The sequence below is a fragment of the Daphnia carinata genome, chromosome 3 (assembly GCF_022539665.2).
Source record: "Daphnia carinata strain CSIRO-1 chromosome 3, CSIRO_AGI_Dcar_HiC_V3, whole genome shotgun sequence".
Classification (NCBI taxonomy): domain Eukaryota; kingdom Metazoa; phylum Arthropoda; class Branchiopoda; order Diplostraca; family Daphniidae; genus Daphnia; species Daphnia carinata.
The window spans coordinates 1,109,536-1,131,488 of record NC_081333.1 but is presented as its reverse complement, the minus strand read 5'-3'; the positions used below and the strand labels follow the sequence as shown (position 1 = coordinate 1,131,488).

At 40.0% G+C, this 21,953-nt stretch overlaps 1 protein-coding gene across 1 annotated transcript; it reads left to right on the top strand.

Moving 5' to 3' along the window:
• The first annotated feature begins 782 nt into the window (after positions 1–782).
• Positions 783–21,748, top strand: LOC130693346 (insulin-like growth factor 2 mRNA-binding protein 1). The gene is made up of 11 exons (XM_057516475.2): positions 783–932; positions 4,415–4,779; positions 6,078–6,138; positions 11,317–11,526; positions 13,130–13,363; positions 13,451–13,537; positions 13,640–13,777; positions 13,887–14,003; positions 14,101–14,236; positions 14,325–14,552; positions 14,676–21,748. The coding sequence occupies exons 2-11, from the start codon at positions 4,602–4,604 to the stop codon at positions 15,273–15,275; spliced, it is 1,989 nt and encodes a 662-aa protein (XP_057372458.1). The 5' UTR covers positions 783–932; positions 4,415–4,601; the 3' UTR covers positions 15,276–21,748.
• Positions 21,749–21,953: the final 205 nt, after the last annotated feature.

Below are 21,953 nucleotides of genomic sequence, written 5' to 3'. Positions count from 1 at the left end.
GGTGTGTTGGTTGTGGAAAACCGATAAAGGTCAGCCAGCCTCAGCAAACGAGCTCTGTCGAGTCAAAAAGAAGCTAGAGAGATAAAAATATATATATATATATATATAACAGAGTAGTAGAAGGAAGGCGCGTTGTTTAAACAGTGAGAACGTAAGAGAATGTTTATTCAAAAACAGGACTGTTAACAGAGTGATAAGTGGGTTGTTCTGTTGAGTTCCGTTTCGACTCGAATATCACGATTCTGAACGCTTGGTTTTCTACGTATCTTTGGTGCACAACGAAAAAAAAAACATGGAGGATGAATGAAGAAACAGAACCATAGAATTCGATCCCGGTCGACAAGAGAAACAGCAGAGAGTTCCATGAATGAAGTGAGAACAACTCAAAAACTGACGAACAAGGAGAAGAGGGGGAAATTCTTGATGAAAGTAGGGCAAAAGAAGAGAATTCGATAAATCCAAGGGCAAGGGGAAGAGGATGAGCCCCTTAGGCCTTTTTTTTTTTAGGGGACCCAGGCCTATGCACCCCAGCAGCTGTGGAGAATGCCCTCCCCTTTTCTCTCCCCCTCTTCCTTTTCTCTCTCTCTCTAAATAGAAATATATTTTTTTTGCCGTACAAGACCGCCCCAGTGGGAAAAATGGAAGCCCTCTCTTCCCCATACAGCAGGGATCCATCCTGTTTGTAGGCCTAGTGTATGTACGGCCGAGTTGCATGGCCTATAGAATCTATCATAGCCCTAGCCAACCGGCAGTGTACCTCCGACTGTCGGATAAGTTCCGCGCATTTCGTCGTGTAGTGAGCGCGCCATCGTCGACGTGAATTTCTCAGATTCATCAACACAAATTTTGTTGTTTGTTTGTTGTTGTTTTTTCCACAACAGTGATGAGTTCCGAACCGGAATTTGTGGATTAAATCGACCCCCTCGTTTAACGTGAGTTTTCAATTCAATTTTTTTCTTTCGTTATTTGTTTCTCTTTTGAATGGAAAATTCGTTTCTTTCTTTACCATTTTCGGTTTTTGTTCAACCAAAAAAAAAAAAACCCACAAATATTCAAGGCCAATGGCGGGAATTAGATTTGTTTTGTGTGTGTTTTCTCCTCGTTCTCAGGGTAAAAAGAAAAAGAAAACAACATTTTTTGACTCTTTTTTTGGAAGTGGGGGCGAAGAGGAAGCGGTGGAGGTATCTTGGCGGTGGATGGCCGTTATAGCCTCAAGCATTTTTTTCGTCTTTAGGGTAGAAATCTAGGGAGAGAGAGAAAATGGCTCCCTCCGTAGCATCTTTTTTTTCCCCAAAAAAAGTTTATTTTTTTCTTCCCCATTCAGATAAATGCGAAATAGTTGTATTTAATAATTTTGTGAGAACAAATTTTACACTTAGGCGTGACAGATCAATGACGTCAATGTTCTCCAACGTCATTGATTACATGACCATTTAGAAATCCTTGTGTGTGGTACCAAAGCCGGTTCATGTAGACTTCGAGAAAGAAACTTTTTGATAAAAGCATTTCCATGTTCCACACACGCCACATTATTTCACCAGATAAGACACATACACACACGTTTTGTGTGTGTGTGTGTGTGTAGGTTTTCAATTTCGATTGAGCGGCAAAAAGTATTCTGATTAGTATCACTCCCGTTTTCAGCCATTGTACATCGCAGCGTTGACATTTCGCCTATCTGTAAAAACCATTCGCATTGCGTAATCAATCAATTGACGACCGGTATATGCGATACACACGCAGAATATATGTCGTTACCATATCAAACAGATCCCATTTAATGAAATAGTATTCGGTTGACTGGCTAAAATGTGAATCTCCCCCCCCCCTCGAAAAAAACAAAATGTATCGAACCGTCCGCCATTTTGTTTTCATAGTGCGTGGTGCACGCGAGTTCACACGCTCTCCTTATCTACCAAGAATGACTCGAGAAATTCGATTTTTGTTCCTTTTTTTCAACAAAAAAAAAAAAAAAAAAAAGAAACAAAATTCATTTTGTAAAGAAAAAGAAGAAGCTCTAGTTAAAAAAAAATGGGCAATGGAATCTCGTTAAAGAGCCGTATGTGGATGGATGGAACATTCCTCTTTGGGGTCAGCCCCGCTAAGAAATTTTTTTTTTTGGGGCTGCTGCCGTTCGTGACCATATTTGGTCAAATCACCGCCCAGTAGAATTCTTCGACTATCTCTCCACGATGAAGAGATTGTTCCAAGATGTCACTTTCTACCACCTCTCTTTTTTCTTCTCATTTGCCCCCACCAGTTTGTTTAAATTCATTGAATAACCCGTAATATTTCAAAATCGTTTTTGCTTGAACGGATGATCAAACCGCCGTCGACTCATCGTATCAGAATTTCGTTGACGCCATTTTGTCGTAGGCAAAATCGGAATTTTTTCACACTTCCGTTGATGACTAAACTTTCGAAATTCCTCAGTGCCTGTGTTACGCGAATCATTGATGTGTCATGGACCAAACCAAAGAATTCATTTTTTTCAACCATTTTGAAACATTCGTTTTAAAGTAAGACGACATTTAAGATGTTTGATTGTAATTCGAAAATGAGACGTAACTGTCGTTTGGTTATTGCCAGATGTGTCACAATCATTTCAACTAACCATTTTAGGGACGTTGCGTTTTCACACACGAGATTATTATGAAAAGAGGCCAATAGTATTGAATCAAACAAGAGAATAGCCGTGTTTTTCAGGCTCGACCAAATTTAGATACGGTACATTAGCTAATCGGGATTACGTCATACCCTTTCGTCTTTTTCTATAGCAAAGGATCTGCTAAAAAGAGGAATAATGATCGCAGCACAGAGGGTTACAAAACAAACCAGCCCCAGCGAAATGCTTTCATTTTTTTTTTTTATACTTTGCTATTCAAAAATAGAAACATGGAAAAATATAAAAGGGTGGGGGTCGATCTGGGTGGTACGAAGGATCATTGTTCAAACTACTAACGTACCCCGGGTATCACGTTAGAGTTTCAAATGAAAAGAAATCGCTTTGTTTTTTTTTCTCCCCTGCTTTTTGAAATGATTTCAGCCCGTTGGCATCATCAAAGGCAAATTATTAAAAACAGGTTAGGCGCGTGCCTTAGTTTTCTTTCTTTGCTTTGATCCCGTACGTTTTATTTTCATGTTAATCCGTTTTTTTTTTTCAAGTTTTACACATATTTCAATAGATAACAATCAAACAATGAATCTTTAATGAATGATTATTACACATCAAATAGGTGAATACATCAGAAACAAACGTGTTGCGTAGGGGTGAGGAATACCTCCATCGAAAATGAACTCGAGGTGTTGTTATCAACAACTCCTTTAGATGTGATCGATTTCCCACGTTCGTTACGTGAATTGTCGCCATAGAAGAGGGGGGAAGAGACGGTATTGATTAGCCTATGACGTCATCATACATCTAGTGATTGTCTTATTAGTAAAAGCAGGAGAAGAAAGAAATGATAAAAATAAAAATGCTGTCGTGTAAATAGAGCACCGATGTTTCAACATTGGAATTTATTTTATTTGTTAAAAGAAACAAAAGAAAAAGTAGGGTTTAAAAAATAACAACCAGCGGCGTATGTATATATATATATATAGGGGTTATGGTTTGGTCCCGACCAATCGCATGAGCCGGGAGGCGGGCAAGAATTTTTGCGTCACGTGAACTCCCCTATCGTTCGCCGACCAATCGCTATCCGCTTCACGAAATGCATGCACGACCGCAAGCTTATTTGCCCATTCCGTCTCCACCCCATTTCGCCAATGTTTCGTCATTGCACACTCACAGGTTACCAAATAATGGCCGTTTTTCTTCTCGAAATTGGCCATCGTGAGGTGTGACTCACCATTATCGGGAATTACCGTTAACACCGTCCACTTCTGACGACACGAAATTCCGCACAAAAAAAAAAAAAAAGTAAAAAAAAGAAAAACATTTTTCACGTTAATAATTTTAATTTAAATTGCGATAAACATTCAAACCATTCGTCATTTTTCTGTTGATTTCAATTCGCGTGTACTAAATACATTGGGAATTGTTGGGTGGCACGGTCGATACCGTAGGCTTCTCTCTCTCTCTCTCTCCCCCTCTTCGTTTTTGAAAGCATAGGGCGGGGTGGGTTGCGTGAGCCCAGTGCGCCTCCATCAGGCCGCCATAGACAGAGAAGGGAGGCGCACACACAGAGCAATCATCACGAAAAGGAACAAACCCCGGCCCGACTGGCTCGGTGGATAACAGTGTGTGTGAGTGTGTGAGTGTGTTTATGTCATCTCTTTCTCTCTCTCTCTCTCTCTCTCTCTCCCTCTGCCTACATGGCTGAAAATCTCATAATATCTAATCAACTGATCGACTTCATTTGATTTTTTTCTTTTACGTTGTTTCATTTTTTTTTTTTTTTTCAACAAGCAGTTGGCCGCGTCATCGTTGCAGTTGATTTTTTTTTTTTTTTTTTTTTGTGCGTGTGTGTTTGTGGCCTTTCTGTGTGCGGAATCCTACGCCCGGAATTTTTATATTTCCCTCCTCGCCGAAAAAAAAAAAAAAAATCAAAGTGGGGTGTCGGGATTTTTGATACAAACAGAAGAGAGCACAACAGAAGATGAGCAAATTGTACATCGGAAATCTGGCGGCGGAAGCGAACGAGGCGGCGCTGCGGCAACTGCTTCAAGAGAGCGGCGTCGGCAACGTTAGCTCCGTCCTGGTCAAACGGGGCGGCTATGCCTTTATCGATTGCCCTGAACAGAGCACAGTCGATCGCGCCATCGAGAAACTCAATGGTAAGTTGTTTTGTTTTTTGTTTTTTATTGATTTTAACCAATTTTTTTTTTTTTTAATATTCACTTGCGAGATAATTAACAAGTGTTGGAAACAAACGCTTCCGCAAGATTAAAAGGAAAGTGTCAACAAATTACAGTAACTCAAAAAGAAAAGTAGAGAGATTATCGATTGGGTCGTGCGCGGGGGATAGGCGACGGTAGCGCCACTCGACGGACGGAATCGATAATATTCCCTATTTTTATAGCGACCGAAACACCCACCCTATATAACACCTTAACTAATCGACACATTTCACTTTTTTTTTTGTTCCCTCTATTTTTGTATTCTTTCAAAAAAAAATTATATATATATATATATATATATATCCAATGCGGTTTGATAATTATCTATGGTTTGTAGGCAACATGGCTTGTATATAGGCAACGGCTGTCTATATAGAGTCATGTGAGGTTATGCTGAGGTATTTTTTGTTTTGTTTTTTTATTTCTTGTTGCCCCAAAGTCCCGTGTGTGCAGCCAGGAGGTAGCACGTCGCCGGTAGCTTCTTGGATCTGGAACACACCTCGAGGAATAGCTGCGAGTTATTATACGGCGCATTCCACCGTCTCGAGGCTGTCTCGGGATCGTAACTGAGCCCCGTTTACGAGAATGTCTATAAAAGAAGAAAATATTCTTTTCTTTTTTAAGTGGCAAATGCGTTTTCTTCCTTCCTTCTAATTTCCTTTTTTAATTCCAATTTTTATTTTACCCTTTAATCGCGAATTTTAAAAACTGGCCAATCAGCTGCTGATTGGCCAGAAGAGGGGAAGAATAATAATAATAAAAAAAAAAGGCTACAAAGTATTTGACACGTTTTGTCCAACTGTCGCCAGAAAGACACAAAAAAAAATCCGTCGATGCGCTAGTGTCGCCACTTCGGGAACGGCCTCAAAAGTCAAACGGCTCTGAAACCGGTAGCTGGGCTATTGATCCAGCAGCAGCCGTGTACACACACACAAAAAAATCATGAGCTGCTGCCTGTGAGCTAGTTTCGTAATCACATGCAGGTATGCGGCTAGTGGAATGTCGTCCTCTCTCGCCTGTCGTGATTTCACGACGAAAACAGATTCGAGATATCAAACGTAGGCTTATTCAAATTAGGCTGTTGCTAGTGCTAGCTTGCTGCCATCGGGTACAAACACTCTTCAAGATTATTTCTCTATTTCTTTTGTTTTTATTCTTTTGAAATATTTGATATTATTTCGTGATTCTTCTTGTGGACTCTTTTATCATGAATATTAATTGTTGTTTTTGAACAGGACAAATTTTTATGGGTTCCACATTGGTCGTTGAGCCTTCGGTTGCCGGTGGACGACGAAAGTAAGTGAAACACTTCGCATTTATTGTCTTAAATGTATTAAGATTGTTGCGTGGCGTTTCCGGTTCTGCTCCCGTTGAAAATGTTTACAATGAGAAATTGAAATAGCCCCTACAAGTTCAAAGTTTTCTCTTTTTTTTTTTTTTTTTTTTTTGTTATCTCTCCCCTCTCTGCTGGTTATCTATCTTCCTTCTATTTCCTGATTTTTACGTGTGTGTGTGTGTGTTGAGATCCCCGCACTCACGTTGCGCAGCGGTGGCAACAGTAGCCTTCGTTCGGCCTAGTAACGGACGTCTCTTCTGTTTGTATGTGTGCATGGAAGATATTGACCCCAAAAGCAGCTGCTTCCAGATAAGAATCTGATCACGTGATCGACCGAAGATCCAGTTTCATGAATGAAAAAAAAAAAAAACGAAAAAAAACTTGCATGGAGCAAAAATAATGTCCGCTGGTGTATGTAGCCATCATTTTTTGCTTTAATTTCTTGGAGAAAGCCAAACCCCCTTACGGCAGTTAATAGAGATCAAGATAATCAAAACAATCGATGGCTAGCGGGGGCAGGACATTCCAATAGAGAGACACACAAACCTGCTCCATTCATTGAGAAAACATCTTTCTTTTTTTTTTTTCTAGGGCTTTAAATGTACAGCTGCCCAAAGTGCCATGTAACCTCTCCCTAGAAAATCTATTTTCGAGTTCCGTTTTTTTTTTTTCGTGTCATTTCCTTTTGCACGAGAAAGCAGAGGGAAGGAATTCTTCTTTCTAAAAAGTTCCAACATGTAGAGAGTGCCATTCTTCTTCCGCCCTTTCGGTTCTATATTTACAAACAGATACGGCAACACGTACAGTTAAAGCCACCCCTCCACCGGGGGGCACGAGTTATATTTAAACCTCATCTTCTTGGGGCAAAAAAAAAAGAGCAAGAATTCCTACGAGTTAATGAAGCCCCATCTATTTTAACTGAATACGTACCCATAATAAAAAAAAAAAAAAAAAGAACTTCATTCTTATGTCATCAGGTTTAAAAAAAAAAACTGAATAGAAAACTAAAAACAGAAAATTATGCAGTGGAATAATTTCGTATTCAGAAAGAGTCAGATGGATCTTTTGACTTAAAAAAAAACTTGTGTCAATATTGATTTTTCGAATTCTTTTTATACGGCACTTTTTGTCACACACACACAGAGAACTTCTCACGAAGAAAACACAGAACCCCCACTCCGAAACCCAACAAACGGGAAATGAGTTGACAGTTTTTATTTAAATTATTTTCTGGGGTTATTTCAATAATTACTTTTGCGATGACTTCACAATCATTTTCGTTCCAACGGCTTATGTGTGTGTGTGTGTTTTTATAATAACAAATAATAACACGCATTTCAGGTGATCGAGTTTGAACATCTCGATTTCCAAAAATGGCCGCTCTTCTTGTCATTCTCTCTATAAAAAGAATGTCTTCCTTTTTCTCCCCTTTTACGTAAAAAAATACAAAAACAAAATGGAATTTTCTTTAAAAAAAAAAAAAAATATTAAATAAAAAAGAGGGACTAGCATGGAATGCAGAAAGTGTTGGCCGGATGCTGGTCGGCGCGCGCGCTGATGTTTTCTAGAGAAAAGGGCCCAAGAAGATGTTGTAGTAGATAGCGCATACTTCCAAAGATGGCCGCAAGGCTGAAATAGGCCCAATTTCAGGAATAAAATCAAGCACAAGGAGGGGGAGAAGAAGGCCGCCGTGTATCCAAGGCCGGGGCCTCGGACAAGGTTGTGTTAAGAGATCTTTTCTTTTTCAACTTTGTTTTGTTGTTATTTTCTCCTCGGCTATAGAAATTCCGATCTCTGCGCCTTTTCCTTTTTTTTTTTTTTTTTGTTTTCTCACTACTAGTTTGAAACAGTTACAAATAACTGGGAGGTCATTGATCCGCCGTGTCAGCAAGCGGCAACCGGTCCGAAGAGGATCTCTCTCTCTCTCTCTTTTTTTTTCCCTGTTAGGGCACAACACATACGCCGTTCTCTCTCTATTACCCCTACAGCTCTCTCTCTCTCTCTTTTTCATCGTACCTTTAGTTTCATGTCATACCTTCGATTGAAAGAGTGAATCCAAAAAACCAGTTTAATGCCATCGAATTGTTTACTTGGCTCGAGCAATGGATGGAATTTCCGATTGAGGGAGGGGGGGGGGGGGGTAGAAGCCATCCGCCATTTTGTCGTTTGGAAGGCGATAAGCCAATGCTGGTGTGAAAGCCAACGCGGCCATCTAGCGACCAAATTAACAACTACGCTTTCTTCATCTCGACACGATTATTGTTTGTTTTTTTCTAGTTTTCTTTCTACCGCAGCAAAGCTAAAAGAAGAAAAAAAAAACATTCTAAATATTGAATTTCTTGTCGAGCATTAGTCATCACTACTGTTGCTTAACACATACTTGAGAACTTTTTAGCAAAAGTACCATGTAACGCTTATCAGCTTTGACCCCGGTAAAATGGAATCAAACAGCTTTGGGAAAGTGGACGTCACCACCCAAAGATCACGGATGAAGCGGTGGATGGCCGGCGCCAGCAATTCGCTATTCGAATCCCATGTTTTGCTTTTCATTAAGATTGCAGCCATTTTCATAATCAGTTGGGTATGCTTTAACTGCCATACATTCGATACCATCGTAAGGATGAAACCCAATCTCTTGCTCGCTTAAATCTGCCAGCCTGAAGAGAAAAAAGAAGGGACATCTGAGATCGTCTATACCCAATCAGTCGACATACTCAATGAGGAACACACACACAAAAACGTAACAATCACAGTATATGAAAGCAGAACTAACCGTTTCAAACAGCGCAAAAAAGCACATGATCATAATCATTTTTTTTTTTTTTTTTCCTGATCAATTCCGTTTGGTCAACATATTGATTACCCCTCTTTTTTATTTTTCCCCGTTGTTGTTGTTGTTGTCGTGTCTATAGCGGTTGCTCGATTGGGCGACATGACCAACCAGCAGCATCGTGAGACGCGTTTCGATTTGGCCGTCTACCAACAATTCGCAAGCCAGACAGATGTATGGGAGAGATCGGCAAGGTTGAGCCTTTCAAGTCTGGTTGATTCTCTCTTAACACACACACGCACACAATGGTATCTTTAGCGAGATAGTCTAGGAATCAAAAAATAAAAAAGAAAAATCAAAAAGGCTGCTGCCATCACCACGGGAACCAGCGCAAAGAAGGAGCCGCTATCAAAACTAAATTCATCTCGCTGGAACGGTACCCTACGAGAGGAGGAAGAAAAAAAAAAAAAAAAAAAAAAAAAAAAGGGGGAGGGGGTTTATTAGCATACACTTATCAAGCTGTTTTTGTCCCATAAGAAAGAAAAAGCGGGTAGCTTCTTCAAGCTTGGAATGCGTCTCTGTACGATGAAGGTAATTAAGTAAAAAAAAAAAAATGGTTGTTCAAACTCTTTTCAAGTTTGATCGTCTGATTTAGAATTCCGAACTTCCATCTTGCTTGTTTGAAAGTAAAAAAAAAAAAAAATTCGAATAAAATTGGCCATTTACCAGTCATTCGATCTGGACATGGTCGAAAGGAACGGGACAACCTGCATAGCCAAAAAAAGACCTTTTTTTTTTTTTTTTTTTTTTTTGTGTTAAAGAGATTTTAACACACACACACGCAAAAAAAAGGGAAAGAAATTCTGTGGAATTTGAGACACTAGTGAAACTTTGGCGCCGAAAGAGGAGGAGTTATACCCACCCAGTAATCCCGGCCGGTCTTTTGACCGGCGGCGGGCGGGATTGCTCCGTTTTGACTTGTTCCGTCTTTTGCTTTTTTTCTTTTTTCCCAATACATTTCCTCAACTGAATCGATGCACCACCGTTCCACCAATGGCTGTCCCGAACGACCGGTCGACCAATCGCGTCGACCACGGTGACATCACCTGACTGACGTCAAACTAAATCAAAAAGCAAAAAAAAAAAAAAAAAAGCCCCTCATGGCGATAAAACATTCACTCATCACTTGATGGATTTCAACGCCATTGTTACAAAATTCGAAATTATTATTTCGTTTTTTTTTTTGTTTTGTTTTGTTATCATTTCATCAACGTTCGGAAAGAATGTGAAACACGCAATTGATCTCTTAGAAATCTCCATTGCAATTCAAAGTCGACTGAGCTTTAGTGTTGGCTTGACGAATGATCACTTCTCTTTTTTTTTTTTCTTTCCTTTTTCTCCATTCTCCTTTATCCCCATTTTTTTTTTCTTTCTTCCTTTCGTTCGTTCGTGCAGCCAGTTGTTCCATTAAGTCGCAACACACATCTGGACACACACACACACACACACAGGAATAATAAGATGGGAAGCGCTGACTGGCCGGCGTTCAGTAGTGGTTTCGACGTCCTCACTTGTGCATCTCGTTTGTTGTTGTGTGTGTGTGTGTATATGTGTGTGTGTGTGCCACCCAAAAGGATTACTTTCAACTAAAAATTCCATACGGTATATTGTAGACGTCCTTCATCTTGCGGGAATCCGTCTGTCTCTCTCTCTTTCTTTTCCTTCTATGTGTGTGTGTGTGTCTGTTCGCGTGTGGATTCTTCCGGCCTTTTCACGATCGCGCTCCGTTGCATCATTTCCCGTGCGTCACCGGGCGCGTGGTCGTCCAATGTACCGGGCATGCAACTGTCCGCAATCACGCCCACCCTTGCCGGACATTTGATCACTGAAAAGCTTTTTATGTTCTGTTTTGTTTCGCTTCACTTGACTTGAATGTACAGAAAGGAAAAAGGGAAAAAAAAAAAAAAACCACAATCTCCTCTCATTTCGACAGGGGGGGAGGGGGAAAACCCATTTTAGAGTACTCTAAAAGATTTCGAAGAAAAAAAAACATGTGTAATGCATGTGATACAGGTCGACATGACTGATGGTTGACAATCATTTTCCTCGTCATTGGTATCGGAAACAATACAGACGTGTGGTGAAAGGAAGGAAATGGCCAGTTGTCATGTTTTTTAATGGCATCTTTCACTAGTTACACCACCACCTGTGTACGGTCACGTCCGGCCTTTTTTTTTTTTTTTTTTTTTGCCCAGTTTTTTTTTACTTGTCTCTTGTTCGTCTGCATGTGTTGTTTTCGCAGTGACGTGTGATGAGTGCTCTTGGAATTGGTTTTTTAAACGTTTGTTTCGTCCTTTTCTGTATCTAGTGTACTGTCGCGGACGCTGTATCTGAGCAACGTGCCAGCCCATGTGCGCTACGAGGAACTGGAGCGGCTCTTGACGCCGCTAGGAACGTTGCTCAAGTGTGAAAAGATCAGCGGAGGTGCAAGCGGAGGAAGTGGAGACGCCCCGTCACCTCAAGCAGGCGGCTATCAAACCATTGAGGTTGTCTTTGAAACGCCCGAAGAAGCAGAAAAGTAAGCCCTTTTTCTTTTCTTTTTACTTCTTCGCCTGCTTTTTACTTTGTCTTCTTCCCAATATCGAAATGTTGGGTTTACGTTGCGAAACTCGTGAACTAGCAGACGACGGAATGGCGGACACGCGGAGTCGGTAAAGTGGCGCCGTTTGTTGGAACAAGCGTTAGATGGCAGCACTCTCAGTGTAGTCTGCTACTGCGACGTGTGACTAAAAACACCCACACGCAGCCGTTCTTCGGTTTGTTGGTCTTTGTTGTTTTGTTTTCATCTTCATCCGAAATCACTCCGACACTTTACGTCCCAGTGTTGCGTGCCCTGTTTGCGTTGGCTGTGTGTTTTTTTCCAATTCCATCTATCTGCCACTGCCTGTGCCAAGATTAACTGCGTCGGTCACAAACTACACTTTCGGGAGGTTCTTGAAGATTGTGTGACGCAATCTCATGCCAGTCGTCAGGCGCACTTGGTCTTTTGAGTGAAAATCAACGTGTGTGTGTGTGTGTGTATCTTTGGTTTCATTCTCTTATTTCCTCAACTGAGAAAAAAACAAACAGAACATTGAAAGCCAAGAAGACATTGCCTAGTTGTGTATACGAATCGAAACTGAGCCCCCCCCCCCCCTCGAAAAAACTTAAAAGAAAAAAAAAAACGCACAGAACATTTTCAGCTTCGGACCTCAATGTGCGTCACACGTAAGACAAAAAGGACGGCCGCGCTGGTGAATGTCGATTCTGTCTCTGGCTAGGCGACTGGATTCCCGTTGAATCGAAAGCAGGTCAGGTGTAATTACCGTGTTGTGTGAAAACAACAGCCCTCATTCCACCGTCGTTGGTAACGTTTGTGCGAGATTCCAAGGACGACGCCACGTTGCTGCCAGTTGAACGTTGTCACTAGGTTACCCCTACATTTCATACCCATACAAACTCACATAATGTTAGAGCTAATTCAACCCCTCCCCTCAGTTCCTTTTATGTTTTTGTTTGTTCAAAGAAATGCAATTCCCTGCACTCACGCAGACATGAAAAATTCTGTTCCGACAAATGAAATATGTCTAATGGTAAAAGAAGACTAAAATCTTACACCACTCTTCCGGAGGGTGTCTCTCTCCCTCTCAGAGTGTTTCTCACGGTTTGTCAAAGGAATACTACAAACAGGAAACGTGTATGAAAACTCTCGTGTTTTACAAAATGACGAGCTAAAAGATTTAAAAAAAAAAAAAAAAAATTGCCATTTCACTTCGAGTGACATCCGCCATTTTCCATTAAAAAAAAAAAAAATTGCAATGCCAATGACACCGTTATTCCGCTAATTGTTTGGCCGAGACGCACTAGCAACAATTCTCGTATTATTTCATTACAACTATTACGAAACATAATTTTTTTAAAATGAAAGAAAGAAAAAAAAATGGGTCATTTTTCATTGGTGAACTGAAGCAAATTCTGTAACTGGATCCTAACTGAGCACCGTTTACGTGGGTGGGCCACACCCCTCCATTTTTTTGTTTTCTTTCAAATTTCACCCCAAACTGATACACGATCCCGCTACTAGAGACAATTCAAGTTTGTGATTGATTTTAAACATTGAATTTCTTTGTTTATATATGCAGCGCTTTAAAAGAACTGAGCGAAGTCGAAATTGAAGGATCACTGCTTCAAATCGAATCGGCAATGGAGTCGAGACGCGGTAGCTCACGGGGAGGAGCTGGCGGAGGAGGAGGGGGCGGAGGAGGAGCTGGGGGTAGCGGATCAGGACGATCGCGCTCCGGACCTGGATCGCAGACCATGTCGTTTGGTGGCGGAGGCAATCAAGGACCTCAAAGACAACCTGATTTCCCCCTCAGGTATTTCTTTGATTTCAATCTGAATTTTTTTTTTTTTAATTCCAAAAAATAGGCAGACATTTTTGTAATCCAATATTTTCATCGTAGAGTTCTGGTGGCCAGCGAAATGGTGGGAGCCATTATCGGTCGTCAGGGTGGAACTATTCGACAGATTACGCAGCAAACAAGAGCTCGGTAGGTGTAATTTTATCGAGATTTATTTTTGAGAAAAAGCAATTTCTATTTTTCCTTATTCGTTATTCATGCGGTTACCCTTTTCCATTCATTGACGTGTAGGGTGGACGTTCATCGAAAAGAGAATGTCGGCTCGTTGGAAAAGGCCATCACCATTTACGGCAATCCAGAGAACTGCACCAACGCTTGTCGTCGCATCCTAGAAGTGATGCAACAGGAAGCCGATAACACCAACAAAGGGTATGGAAAAAAAAAAAACCATAGAGATTCAACATTTTTTTTTTTTTTTTTTCGTCAATTCTGATTTCACCTGTCGTTTTTTTTTTTTTGTATGTCAACGTCCTAACAGGGAAGTCTCGTTGAAAATCCTGGCGCACAATAACCTGATCGGACGGATAATCGGTAAAGGAGGCAGCACTATCAAGCGAGTTATGCTTGAGACGGAAACCAAAATCACCGTATCCAGGTACACACGCACACGCGTTTTGGTTATTTCAAATAATACGAATAACCACTGAACTTCTCTTATTATTTATTTATTAATTTTTTTTTAAACGCAAAAGTTTGAACGATGTGAGCAGTTTTAATATGGAACGCGTCATTACGATTAAAGGAAGCATTGAAAACATGTCGAGAGCCGAAGGAATGATTAGCGCCAAACTACGTCAAAGCTACGAGAGCGATCTGCAAGCCATGGCTGTAAGGAATCCTTTACTTTCATCCTAACATTTCACACGACATAATTCCATCGCCATTTTGGATTTCGTTTTCTTTCAAAAAACTTTAGCCTCAAAGTATGATGTTCCCCGGTCTACATCCGATGGCCATGATGTCGACGGTTGGCATGGGATTCTCTCCCTCAGTGAGGGGTACGCCACCCGCCGCCGCTGCCGGTATGTACCACCCCGGAGCACCCGGAGCGGCGCCCTACGCACAAGGAGGACCAGCCGGTGTAGGCGTCGGAGCAGGAGGTGTCTACCCACCCGGCCTGGTGCCGCCTACTGGTTCCCAACAGGTAAAAGACACTTCCAGAAATTGATTTATTATTATTTATTTTCTTTATTTTTATTTTTATTTTTTTTTTTTTTTTGTTCTCTTCGCTTCCGTTTATTTATTTTCTTTCTTTCCTTTTGAATAGGAGACGAGTTTCCTCTACATCCCCAACAGTGCAGTTGGTGCCATCATTGGAACGCGCGGTTCTCACATCCGGAACATCATTCGATTTTCGGGTGCTTCTGTAAAAATTACTTCTCTGCCGGAAGGCACGACTGCGGAACCGCAAGCAGAAAGGAAAGTCACCATTGTCGGTACGCCGGAAGCCCAGTGGAAGGCGCAGTACCTCATTTTTGAAAAAATGCGCGAAGAAGGATTCATGCCGGCCGGTGAGGACGTCCGGTTAACAGTGGAGCTATTGGTGCCGTCGAGCCAAGTTGGCCGGATTATTGGCAAAGGGGGTCAGAATGTCCGCGAAATGCAGCGGACTACGTCGTCGGTCATCAAATTGCCGGAACAAGGTGCATCGACCGGCGAAGAAACGACCGTCCACATCATCGGCAACTTTTTTGCCGTCCAGTCGGCCCAGCGGCGCATCCGAGCGATGATGAGCCAGCAGCAACAGCCACTACAGCAACCAGGTGCTCCCATGACCATGGCCTCCGCCGCTTCCGGCGGCAGAATGAGGACAGGCGGCAGTGGTGGTGGGGTCAGTGGCGGCCAAAGCCGCGCCAGAGAGCAATAGACTGTGACTCGCCCTATTATTTTTATTATTATTATTTTTTTTTTTTTTTTCTTTCTCTTTCTATCTCTATCTCTCAATTCAAAAATGGGAAAATGAACGACGGCAAAGAGCTCCACCTGTGCTTCTATCCGTGTGCCTTTTTCTCTCTCTATCTCTCTCTCTCTTTCTTTTTTGAAAATCCTCCCCCCCCCCTATTTCGCTTAGCGCTATTGCGTGCTATTGTGTCGCAATTGACCATCGTAAGAGAGAACCCTTCTCTGGAAGAGGAAGAAAACAAGTGAAATGTGTGTGTGTGTGTAGGAAACGTTCTTCGAGTGCGTCAGCCAACCGAAACAATCAAAGAAGAAGAAGAAGAAGATGAAAAAACATGGAAGAAAACTCCACTAGTTTTGGATGCATACCGACGTTTGGATTTTCTTTGCCTTGGCGCCAACTACACCTCCCCCCCCCCACCCCCCTAGTCACGTTTTGCCTTGCATCAGTCCCCCTATACTTTGCGCGGAACGTGAAAGAGAGACGGATGAAGCCACAAGAAGCTTCGCAATCAGTTTTGCTGGGCCGTTGTCTTTAAATATTTTTTTTTTGTTTTTTGTTTTTTTTTCTTCTTCAAAATACGTTTTGGGCTTTATATTTTGATTTTACACACCACACACACAAGTGCGCGAGGTCGTACGTAGATCAACATCGGAAATGAACCTCTTTGTCTTTTTTTTCTAAAAGAAAACACCACAAGTGAAGTGTTTTCTGGACTTGGGGGGAGGGAGCTCATTAACGGCCCGACGAACCAGCATCTGTCAACAATTTGTTCAGGGATTTTTTATATATATAATAGAGCAAACATGAAAGAGAATCGGAAGGTAATCTTTCGTTTTTTTTGTTTGTTTTTTTTAGTTTTCTTTGGGAGGGGTTCTCATTTTTTTGAAGAGTTAAGTAGAAGAAGAAGAAACAAAAATGGCCTGCATCGAAAACAATTGCGCCAATTGTGTTTGGCTTTTAGTGCGTGTGCGTGCGTGCGTGTTTTGCGAGTGTGTGTGTGTGTCAGCGTCTGCCTGCCCCAAGTGAAAGACTGTTGGGTCTTTTTTGAACTATTATACATACGAGTGTGTGTCTAGACATAACGTGTTTGTTCTTGTTGTTGATGACTGCGTTCGTGTTTTGTTAGGCTGGTGGAATTCTGCTGTGTCTTTTAGTTTTTCTAGCTTTTTTTTTTTTTTTTTTTCATTTTTATTATTATTTCTTCTTCTTTCGTGTGTGTGTGTGTGTGTGTGTGTGAGGGTCGGGGGAGGAGGCGCTTTTTTCAGTACAAAATGGGCACACTTTGTGTGCGTTTCTCTATTTCTTTCCTCCCTCCCTTGTTTTTTTTGTTGTTTTTTTTTTGAAAATTGAGACGGGCCCTAGTTACGCATGCACATCCGGACGAGCCCGTCGAAAATCGGGTTATCGCTCAACAGCGTCTGCGTCTCAGGGATGTCTCTATTTTTTATTTTCGTTATCTTCCTCCCTTGTTTTTGTTTTCTTTCTTTAACTTGTTGTCTTTTCTTTTAAATGTTGGGCTCCTTTCCCATGGCCTTTTTTTTTTTTTTTCAAATTCTTTTCTTCTTTCAAAATATTTCATAGTTCAATCTTCTGAAATGTGAAGTGTAAAACATTTGATTCCCCCCCCCCCGCTGCCCTTTCTGTTTTCTTTTCATCATCTGATGCGCCTGTGTGTGTGTGTGTGTGTCGCGTTGCGCCAATTACGCCACCTCCACCTCGTATCTCTCCGTGTGTTTTGTCAAGAGTTATCAAGAGCTATTTTTGATACGGAAAATGTTCAACGGCTATTTGCGCAAAGAGAAGAATCATTATTGCACCATTGAAGAGACCGGGCCATTCATTTGGGGGGACCAGTTCGCTGTCTTTGCTCTTTTATTATTTTTTTTTTTTTGTTCTCTCTTTTGATTTCTACCTGTGTCCATACGCTTTTTGCGGATTTTGAAAGAAAAGAAAACGGCCACCAAAACTGAACCCTTCCCTTTTGAAATTCAAATTAGCCGCTCACTGTGTAAACAAAAAAGAGCAAATGTTTAGTGGCTCTTCTTTTCATATCTTTTTTTTTATTATTATTATTGTTTTCAATTGAATTTCCCCCCGCTTCTTTCGATCCGATTTGTGGCACTTTAACATCTAAGAAAAAGATTTGTTTTTTTGTTTTTTTTTCTATTTGTACAATTATGACCATCCGCCTGCCTCTTGCCGCCGTGGGATTTTCAAAAATTCTGCCCTCCGCAACCCGAAAACTCAACAAAACGCACCGCGATCAGTTTTTTTTTTTTTGGAACCATCATGAAATTGAAACAAATATTGGGACAAGAAAAAAAAAATGCCACACAACAACTGCTCTTTAAAAACAAAACACAATGACAAGAAACAAACAGAAAAAAAAAAACAAACAAACAAAACAAACAACAATATTTTGAAATGAAAGAGAGATCGATCTGTCCCCGGCTCTTCCTCCTCCCCTCTTGCCGTTTGGAGGTGTGCGCAAAAAAAATGGAAGCTTTGTGTCGACGAAGAAGAAGAAAAAAAAAATTTGAAATGTGACAATGAAGGAAGATGACGTCAACTACCTCATTTCAGCAACTGTCGGTGGCTGACCTACGGATAATTGTTGAATTGCATTTGTATTGAACCTCCTCTTTCTGTCTCTCTCTCTCTCTCTCTCTCTGAGCCCCTTTCCTCTTTTTTCTTTTTTTTTCATCATTCTTTGATCGCATATGTTATTTCTTTTTGTTTCCCCCCTACTCCCTCAACTCCTACACCCGCCGATAAAGTCTAGACTTACCAACGATGAAAGGTCAGGATCCCAGTGACTATGCCGACCTCCTACACTTTATAAAGCTATCCCCACACCTTTCCCCTCCAAAACGTCCCGACGACAACGAGATAGTTTAACTCACAGAAATTTCAAGCACTGCCGATGATTCCCAATGTCGAAATTCGAAAAAAAACAAACAAAAAGAAAGCATTTCATTGAAACTTGCGAATGAGAGAATTTTCATCGTGACTCCCGAAAAAAAGAAATCCGCCACCGCCCGAACATGTCGAATCCGATCCCCAACTGAAAAAAAAAGGGATTGCGTTGTTTTTTTGTTTTTTTTTTTTCTTAAGGAAAACAAAAAAAAAAAAAAAGTGTACAAGCAATCGATAGACAAAACAATTAGAGAAAACAAATCGCGCCCTGAAATCGTTTGGAATTTTTCCTTCCAATTTCTCCCAATGATCGCACATTAATGGGCATTTAGCTTTTGTGTGTTTTTTTTTTTTTTTTTTAGTTTTGATTTTTACCCCATCGACCGGATTACAAAAAAAAAAAATTTGAAAAAAAAAAAAAAATTATCCGAGAATTTAATAATCGCTGACATTTAGAAACATGGAATCGATCGATAAAAACAGCGAAAAAAACGCAAACCCGTAGTTTATAAATTTTTTTTTTTTTTTTTTTTTTTTTGGTAGTGTATTTATTTCGAATACCTTTTTATAGTTACCCCCCCCCCCCACTCCCAGATTTTTTTTTTTTTTTCAATCTGCAAAATCTTTAAAAAAAAAAAAAAATTGGTTCTATTTCCGTTTTGTCCTACAAAAAGATAGAATAACGTCGAATGTGTTTGTTCTTTCTTTTGCAAGGAGAACGACAAACAACCCCGCTCCCCTTTAAAAAGAAAAAAAATTAGTTTCAAATTAATCGAAATTGGTTGGTTAACTCCCTTTTGTTTTTAATTCGTTCTCCTTTATAATTGGCTCATACCGCCCCGTATCTAACTCGTCGCTTCATGAAAAAATTTTTTTTTTTTAAACAACCATCTGTTTAGTTCCCATTTTTATAGACTTCCCACTTCCTTTCGGTAAATAGTCTGTCACACAAAATAGCACCTTAAAAAAAATTCGCATTTTTTTTTTTTTGTCTTGTTTAATAGACCCGCTTTTGTCGCCTCCCGTCTCGTCCTCAGATCGAATTGACAGCAAACAAAAAAAAAACAAACAAAAAAAAACAAAAACAAAAGACAATAGCAAAGAGAATCCTCCGTGTGTTAGGGCACCACCTGCCATCTTTCCTTTCATCGTCTACCCAAAATATCCCTCTAAAAAACCTTTTGATTTCATCTATAATTTTTTTTTTTTGTTTACGTCCAAATGTTGTGTGCAATGCGTCGTCATGGTAACCCCTTCTTTTTATTTTTATTTTTTTTTAATTAGCAAAAGAGAGAAAGCCGAAAATAGTTTCCGTAATATGCTTGAAATGTCGGATGTGCTCCCCGTCTTTCGCCGTTTTTATCGGAATCAGCCTCACACAATACTACTCTCCAAATCAACGTTTTAAACACAAAGACAAACGCAAAAAAACCTCCTCGATTTCAAACAGAACTACCTCAACGTTCCATCAATTCCTCCCGCAACTCCCCCCACGCAAACCTCAACTCCCTCCCCTCCGCAACTCTTGAAAAAAGAATAAAGAATAAATAAAAAAAAAAAAATAAAATAAGAACTCGGATGCTGCCGTCAATGCAAATTTTTTAACCGAAATTTTTCTTGTTTTGTTTTTTCGTGTAGAAAACGAAATAATTAAAAAAACAAACCGCAACTCAAAACAATCCATTACCGGTATTGATCACAGTCGAAGGCGTTAGCGCGTAAATGTTTCGTGGTAGAGGGTAAGCATTAGTTTGTTGTTGTTTTATTATTATTATTATTTTTTTTTGTTTTGTTTTGATTCATTAAATGACGAGGAGATGAATGAAATATGAAGACACACGTCCGATGTACCTGACGTTGAAATGTAGCGCGCGCACGTCCTTCCTCTCTCATCATTCCCGGCCCCACCCCGAATACAACACCGAATTCCCGCCCGCAACTCTCTCTCTCTCTTTCTCTCTCTCTCTCTCTCTGTCCGCATACTTTCTCTGCTAAATGTTCCACACGTTTTAAAAGAAAACAAAACAAACAAAAAAAAAAACTGTAAAATTGAAAGGAAGAAGAAAATCATCAACGAAAAAAAACAAAAAAACAATTCATTCATATTACAGCGTTTTTTTTTTGTGTTTTTGTTTTGAAACATAACAGAACATTTTGACGGTGTACAGTAAAACAAAATTAAAGCGACAAATGAAAAAAATATTTCATGATGCAAATCACGCATGATTGGTTCTTCTTTTTTTTTTTTTCATCCCTCACCTCACTTGCAATTCGCGTAACAAAAAAAAAACAAAACAATTTCACTTTTAATTGGTACACTTTGATCGTCTTTTGGACACGTTTAAAATTGACATCCTCCACTTTTTTTCTTTTGGTTTTGATCTTCTTATTTTTATTTCCTTCCTCATTTGGATTTCTTTTTTTTTTTTCCTATATGTTAACTGGATTTGACATTTGTCCCTCAACCTCTCCCACCTAGCGCCTCCAAATTTTTTTTTTTTTTTATTTGTTCGTCTCCCTTTAAAATAAAAAAAAAATGCCATTAAACAAAAAAAAAAGAAGAAATAAAAAAAAAAATAAAATAAAATAAAGTCTGTGGTAGCAGTCGAAGAATGTTCTCCACCCCTCTTCCTTCCTCCCCCACAACAAACAAAACAGAAAGACCTGGACATTTGGTTCAGACCCAAAGCTCCCGCCCCCCATCAAACAGAATAAACACAAAACAGAAAGAGAAACAAAAAAATTCATAGCAAAAAGAGAAAAAAAAACAAAACAAAACAAAACAAACAAATTGATAGATATGAAGATCTTAAAAAAGAAAAAAAGAAAAAAAAAAGAAATTTTGAATCCACGAGAGGTTTTAGAGCATCGGCGGTTTGCATGGCGCTCCGCCCATCGTGAGTGGCATTTTTCATTTTCTTTTTTTTTTTTTTTTTTCTTTTTGATAATCATTGGTATATATTCTTTGTTTTTTGTTTTGATTTTTTTTTTTGGGGGGTTTTTGCTAGTGACGTGTGTGTTGGAAATATTTTTTTTCTTTTCTCCTTCTCTCCGCGTGTGGTGTGTGTGTGTCGCGTGTGCCCCCTATGGGTGGCCTCCCGCTAGCGTGTTGTATATTTACAAAATATGAAGACACAAGCCCTTTCGCTACACGCGCCCCTCCCGGTCCCGCCCCTCCCCCCGAATGATTTCTTCAGTGCGTCCCTTTTTTTTTTTGTGATGGTTTTCGAGAAAAAAAAAAAGGGCGTTTGAGAAACAAAATTGGACGAAGAAGAGCAAAAAGAAAAACATAAAAAAAAAAAATATCTAAAATGCCAATTCCTCTTCTCCAAACAAAACACAAAAAAAAAACGGAAGATAAAGAAAGAAAAAATTATTACAAATATGACGTCATTTGTTTGTGTGCGTCTTCTCCATCAGTTTGATGATTCATGTGGTCTATGTGTGTGTGCGTTGTCATTCTCCTATCTACCATGAGATTAAATTATTCTAATAAAAATACTGCCTATTTTTGTTTCATTTTACATTCAGAATTTAACGTCACACTATTTTTGAAGTCTTACATAATAATTCGTCAAACGAACCGAAACGAATGAAGAACACGTTTTAACTTTAACCGTTCACGTTTCTATTCGTCCATGACAATTGGTGTTGGTTAATGAACGACTACGATTAACTACACGTTTTACATTGTTCGCTATACGTTTTTATTAGTGCGATCCGGAA

What these genes read in the sequence shown, in the direction of transcription:
- LOC130693346 (XM_057516475.2), top strand. Translation starts at nt 4,602, where the DNA reads ATGAGCAAATTGTACATCGGAAATCTGGCGGCGGAAGCGAACGAGGCG. An exon ending in ACGCAGCAAACAAGAGCTCG is followed by an intron (nt 13,538 to 13,639) that starts GTAGGTGTAATT and finishes ATTGACGTGTAG; the next exon opens with GGTGGACGTTCATCGAAAAG. An exon ending in ACCAAAATCACCGTATCCAG is followed by an intron (nt 14,004 to 14,100) that starts GTACACACGCAC and finishes TAAACGCAAAAG; the next exon opens with TTTGAACGATGTGAGCAGTT.